Genomic DNA, 6,606 nt, shown 5'->3' on the forward strand with positions numbered 1-6,606 from the left:
AGTACTAAAAGCCTTCCTCATTTCGATCTTTTCCTTCATTCTTTTGACAATGGGGCATTCAATGTATACTTTTACCAGAAAGGTATCCTTTCGGGGCGCCTGGGTGGCTCAGTGAGTTAAGCATCCAACTTCGGCTCGGGTCAAGATCTCACGGTCTGTGAGTTCGAGCCCCACGTTGGGCTCTGTGCTGACCGCTCAGAGCCTAGAGCCTGTTCCGGATTCTGTGTCTCCCTCTCTCTCTCTCCCTTTCTCTCTCTCAAAAATAAAACTATAAGTAAATAAATAAATAATTTAAAAAGTATCCTTTTGTTCCAGAAAACACTAAACCAACGGCACACTGGTATCACACCATTGCAATCCCCAAACACCTAACCGAATACAAATGAACTGCACCTTGGCGAATGGAAGTTCAAATCTGCCGTCTCAGGAAGAAGCCCGTGGCCACACAGGTGCTTCTTCCTGTGATTCTTCCTTTCCTCTCTTTAGATGATTTCATCGAGAAGCTTGTACAGTGTGAATTTTTTGATGATGAAGTCAAGGACTCCATCTTCTTCTTAACAATCCATGATGCTGTTTTGCACATTCTGATGAAGAAGGATTACAGTGCTTCAAAGTTTAATTCCAGTCAGGTACCAGCCCTCTGGTGGTTTCCTTGTTTGTATAAAAACCATCTGTGATTACATTTGCCTTTCTTTTTCGACCTTAAAAAAAAAAAAAAATGTTCCTAATCCATAATTCCATTCTGGTTTTCTCAGGAAAAACAACCGAAATTTGATTTTACCATAAATACAAATGGAGGATTACGTAATCGAGAATGTCGGGTAAGATTCTTCAACAAGTGTAGCTTTGTCTGGACGACACAACAGCAAAGCTGAAAAGCAGTAAGGCCTCTTCCAGCATGCTGCAGAAAGTCCGGCACTAGTTTGAGCCCCTGTGCTTCTTCCCTAGAAAATGGAAACAATGCCAGTTTTCACAGGGACCTGGCGGGGGGCTGGGGGGGTGGGTAGGAATAAACTCAGGACAAAAAAAGGATAGAAAATAATGATATTAGATCTCTTTTAGTGCAATATTGATCATATAGAGAGAGATCTCTTTGTTTTTAAAGTACTTACAACTAAAATCTTATTCTAGGCTTGGGGCAGAGAAAGGGATGCTGTTTCCACTTACAGATGAATTAGTGAGGGTGCTGAGAAGCCAATACCCACTTCCTGACTCCCAGATGCACCCAGGAAGTCCCTAGCATAGGGCCCAGTGCAGCAATGAAAGTGAGGTTCCTCTCCTTCCTTATTAGAAAGATTTGTCAAGTCACTTAACTGAATAGTTCTATTTCATTTTAGAACGTTCATTTCTAGAATATTCAGTCCTTTAAGGAAATGTCTCCAGTTTGGTAAAACCAGAATCACAAGTCAAAATGGGTATCTGCTCCAGGTCAGGTACCTGGCAGTTTACATTCAATATCTCATATCTTACAACAATACGCAAAGAAGACATCTTCATTTCATAAATGAGAAAATTAGGAAGGGCTCAGAGAGCTTAACTAATTTGCTTAAGGTCACACACCAAAGTGACAGCAACAGGATTTGAACCAAAATCTGTCTGATGCCAAGACCTGGGCTCTACTCACCAGGCCATACTGGCTCTATCGTTTGGTGAAAGACTAATGGAATTAGGGTCCTAAGAAAGAATCTAATGATTCTCTTCAAGTATGGGAGATGGCTGGTGGTGTTTCTCTCATTTGAACAAAGGATTAAGAAGAAAAGAAAAAAAGGAATTTACATTAGAAATGAAGAAGTATATTGTATAAGATAACCCGAGGCCATTATTAAAAGTTATGTCAAATAGGGGCGCCTGGGTGGCTCAGTGGGGTAAGCATCCAAATCTCGATTTTGGTTCAGGTCATGACTTCGTGGTTCATGAAATTGAGCCCCACTTCAGGCTCTGTGCTGACAGCATGAAGTCTGCTTCAGACTCTCTTTTCCCCTCCCCTACTCACATGTGTGCTTTCTCTCTCTCTCAAAAAAAAAAAAAAAAAAAAAAAAAAAAAAAAAAAATTATGTCAAATAGAAAAAGGTTCTATGAAAAAGCCATCCCAGGAGCTAGATAGGTCTCAGTGAGAGCCCAGAGCCCAGCGTCCAAGAGCACCAGTCATGTTTCTAACCAGCCATGTTTCTCATGGCTGCATTCTAGAGAAATCCACATGTGGCACTTTGCCTGAGCCCCCTACAAGGAGAGCCTTACTAGAAATCCTCTCCCCAATGGCTGGATTCAGAATTGTTACCAAGTTCTACTTTTTATTTACTTATTTATCTTAATTTTTTTTTTCCATTTATTCAGTTTTAAGAGACAGAGAGAGACAGTGCGAGCAGGGGAGGGACAGAGAGTGAGAGCCAGAGAGGGTGGGGTGGTGGGGGGGACAGAATCTGAAGCAGGCTCCAGGCTCCGAGCTGTCAGCACAGAGTCTGGGGAGGGGCTCAACGTCACAAACCATGGGATTATGACCTGAGCCAAAGTTGGCTGCTTAACTGACTGAGCCACCCAGGCGCTCCAACCTGCAATCTGATCAAAGCTCCAGAACTAACTGTCTAGCAGAATGTGGTCAGTACCATCCTGTACCTGTTTCCCATATTAAAACTAACAAAAAATTTAACACCAATTCCCTACCTCATCACTTAGAGGAAGATAAATAAGGTCATCAGTGGTGATTCACAGAAAAGCTGAAAGCCAGTACACATAGCCCCTTGGAGCTTGTATGGCCTCTGAAACAGTTGTGAAGGAAATATATTGCTACAACCATTATATTGATGATTAAGTTAAATCAGGCCTTTGGAAGATACACTTAATATCACAACATGGTATCCCATGGGTCTATATGAACCAAGTTGCAATGGAAGGTACATGATTATTAAAATTCAAGACGAGGGGCACCTGGGTAGCTCAGTCGGTTAAGTGTCCTACTTCAGCTCAGGTCATGATCTCACAGTTCATGGGTTCAAGCCCCACATCGGGCTCTGTACTGACAGTTCGGAGCCTGGAGCCTGCTTCAGATTCTGTGTCTCCCTCTCTCTTTCCACCTCCCCCAATCACACTCTGTCTCTCTCTTTCAAAAATAAATAAAAACATTTTAAATTTTAAAAAATCAAGATGAAAAATTTGTCAATGACTGATAAATTCTAGGTCTTAATTTTAATAAAATGGACTGTAAATACAAGATAGGATTATTGAAAGGGATAGAAATTAACAAATCTTTTAAAACAAGAACTTTCTATCTTCTTCCAGGTACCAGTTGAAACAAAATTCTAATCAACACATAACTCGGAAGGAGCCTCATCTGACTGTCACATAAAGAACAACCTTATACCCAGAAAGTTATTGATAAGTTCATACATTGTATGAGGAATATTTTTACTCAGCAGAATTATGTTTCAGACTTTGGAACGAGATTGTTCTATCATCATATATTTTTCACCTATCTAGTATAAAATTTTGTAAATACTCTCAATTTTTTATCTTGTAGATTTCTCAAAGGAAGACAATTTTTTGTTTATATGTATTTTTATAGCACTGACAGATTTCCCTCCAGGTCACTATACCTTCATGCATATGTTTTGCACTGTATTTACACCACTGCTTTGAATCTCATAATTTATACAGTTCATATTGTATAAATTCATACTATATACAGTTCATGCTGTATACAGTTTATACAGAACTGTATACAGTTCATACTGATATATCTCCATTTAAAAAAATTCCAGTGTACAGTGGGTATGTCTTGTTTTGTTAAATTTGTTAGCTTTCTGGAATATGCTTGTTGTGGGTCCCCTTGGTAGAGGTCTGGCTGGAAACCTGCCACGTGAGAATTGTCTAAAACCTCTGCAGTGATCCTTAACTTTGCCCAGAGTTTGTGATTATCACTATAGCTTTTTAACGCATTCAACAACCTCCTATCCAGACTTTGACACAATCCTTCTAATGTCATATCTGTAACTATACTAAGCTTTGGAGGCAAGTCCTTTTCTTCCACCTCGTAGTATGCAAATTGTATAAGCTAATGAAGATATAAAATGAAAAGGCAAGAAGGTGAAAAACGAACAGAAAACATGATGGGTAAACAGTTCTTTCCAGTCTTAGAGAAAAGAAAAGATGGTAGGACCCAGTTTGACTTTTTCTTCACTGCTGGTCATTATTTGTAACACACAGGGCAGAATAATCACTCTACAGCTCATTTTGGCTAGAGAAGAAGATTCCGCATGCGCGCTTCTCTGTTTTGCTGGCATTGTTCTCGGTACAAATTTGTATTTATTTTATGTAACAGATAATTTTGTAACTTTGTAAAAAATAACTTTGTCAGTGGGGAAATCCCAATTGTTCTAGATCTCGCCTCTGAAGGTTTATTGTCAAAGCTCCCTCCCACTCTTTATTACTGTCTTTACTGAAAGGGCTTGTCTATTAGACTTAAACCAATTACAGTAAGGTAAAACAAAGTTTATTTACATAGCTAGTCTTAAAAACTGGAACGTAAGCACTCTTTGAAGGCACGTTTCTTAAATTTCTGAGTCATGCATACCTTATAGAGCTTCCTGCGCCCTGCAGACTTTAGGGAAACACACACACATTTTAGACATGATTTATATATGATGTGTTTATATAGGATACTCCATGAATGTCACATTAAGAGCTCTTTCTCTGTAGAAGTCAGGGAATAGGAATGGAAACATAAGCCCATTTCATCCATCATTTGGGGGTGGGGCCAAAGCCCCACACGGGATCGTGGCTGATGTCTGCATCTTCTCAAGTAAAGGTACTCTTTACACCCTTCTCGCTAACCAAAGAGCCATGGAGCACTCCAAGCATGGTGCCCCCATTTCAGCCTATTCAACCTTAACATCTTAGAGGTTCCCTTATCCCCACCCTTAAATGTTTTTTCTCCCTAGGCCTCTAAGGTGGATATGCTCTGGGTATACGTGGCACTCGGCCTCTACTTGCCTGCCTAAAAGCAATTATTGGAAATTGGTACAAAAATCTGATCCCTGATTTAGGAAGAGGCCAAGAGATCATGTTGGAAGATAAAAACAAAAGTGACATAAATCAGAGCAAGACTGAAGGGGAGAAGATACCCAGAACTGCGACCAGGAGACAGAACAGCTTGGGAAGAGACAGATACATTACTGAAATTAAGGAAGCTTGAAGCTAATAACGTGCCAGTTTATCCTCAAAATTTTTTGCCAATAACTATTTAAGTATTTGATACACATTCTTATCTAAATGCAGTAGCTTACCACTTAGAGATGCAAATGAGAGGTTTTAAAGGCAAGCTTGGCTTTACACTGCATAAAGGACAGACAACAGGAACCTTTAATTCATTTTCTGCCATCTTCTCTGGATGTCAAAACTGATCTACTGAGCTTCTCCCCCTAATCTGCTTTCCCAGCATCTTTTCCACCCCGGCTAACGCCAACTCCATCCTTCTAGCTGCTCAGGTTGAAAAATCTGTCAGGATATTCGACTGTCTCTACCCTTAAAATATATCTAGAATCAATTCCTTTAATTCTCCAAATAGACCGCATAAGGTAGGCACTAGGTTTAACCCCATTTTGGGGAAAAACAAAATAAATCAAGGTCCAAGGAGGGTAAGTTATTAGTCCGTTATGTAGTTGCAGGTGGGAGAGCCCGAATTCAGTCTAGACGGCCCAACTCCAGAGCCAGGCTCTTAATCATTAGGAAATATTACCTCACAAAACAAATGAACACCTGTCTAAACACCGATCTAGCCTAAGGCAGGACTAAACTCAGGAACAATATAGCTGTGTTCTACAGATTTGTTTCAAAGCCGGTAATTCAGTACTGCACGTTGAAAATGTACCCAGAAGAGCTTTTAGGAAACAGGAATGTCCAGAATCAAATAAACTTAATATTTCGCTCGCATTATGGCTGTACATGTATGTGTACTTTTGTAATCCATTTTCCAATGTAATTCCCTTTTCTTCTGGCCACTATCCTTTGGAAAAGAATTTAAGAAGTTTTTTTGAGGAAAATTTAGGAATGACTACCAAGAACGATTCCTAGAAGAGTTAAAATGTAAGCTTCTATAGGTCAGTGACCATATCTATTTTGTTCATCAGTGGATACCCGTATCTCACATATAGTAAGTGCTTAATTGATATACATAAATTTATTACATTATAATATATATTTATTATCTTACATATTTGTCCTTCCACAAGTACCACCATCATCTCTTGTGTAAATTATTAAAGCCCTCTGACTGGTCTATCTTTACCTTCTTCATCTGTTCCAAACACACAGCCAGAATAATCCTCCTAAAAAGAGCCAGATCATTCCACACCTTTGCTCAGAATCCCAGGATGGCTTCCCAGATCAGAGTAAGGTCAAAGTTTACGATGGCCCAGAAAGCCTGTGATCTCATTCCCTCTGTTATTACCTCTGACCTCCTCTTCCTGCTCATCTCACTCATTCCATTCCCATTTCCTTGCGGGTCCCCAAATATGCCAGGTGCAGCCCCCATTTTAAGACATTTACAGACTATGTCTGCTTAGAAAAGTCTGCCCCCGGTTACCTACATGGCTAACTCTCACCCACTTCAAA

At 39.9% G+C, this 6,606-nt stretch overlaps 1 protein-coding gene across 3 annotated transcripts in view; it reads left to right on the plus strand.

Moving 5' to 3' along the window:
- Positions 1-5,925, plus strand: part of SLC26A3 (solute carrier family 26 member 3) — a 47,504-nt gene extending 41,579 nt beyond the window's left edge. For 2 of the 3 annotated variants that reach the window (XM_045494439.1, XM_045494437.1), the window contains exons 19-21: positions 487-629; positions 756-817; positions 3,273-5,925. In XM_045494439.1, coding sequence (XP_045350395.1) covers positions 487-629; positions 756-817; positions 3,273-3,300 — 233 coding nt within the window. In that variant the 3' untranslated portion in view covers positions 3,301-5,925. Of the gene's footprint in view, positions 1-486; positions 630-755; positions 822-3,272 lie in introns of all 3 variants that reach the window. The other variant, XM_045494438.1, reaches the window with a different exon arrangement.
- Positions 5,926-6,606: the final 681 nt, after the last annotated feature.

This window comes from Leopardus geoffroyi, chromosome A2 (assembly GCF_018350155.1).
Source record: "Leopardus geoffroyi isolate Oge1 chromosome A2, O.geoffroyi_Oge1_pat1.0, whole genome shotgun sequence".
Lineage (NCBI taxonomy): Eukaryota > Metazoa > Chordata > Mammalia > Carnivora > Felidae > Leopardus > Leopardus geoffroyi.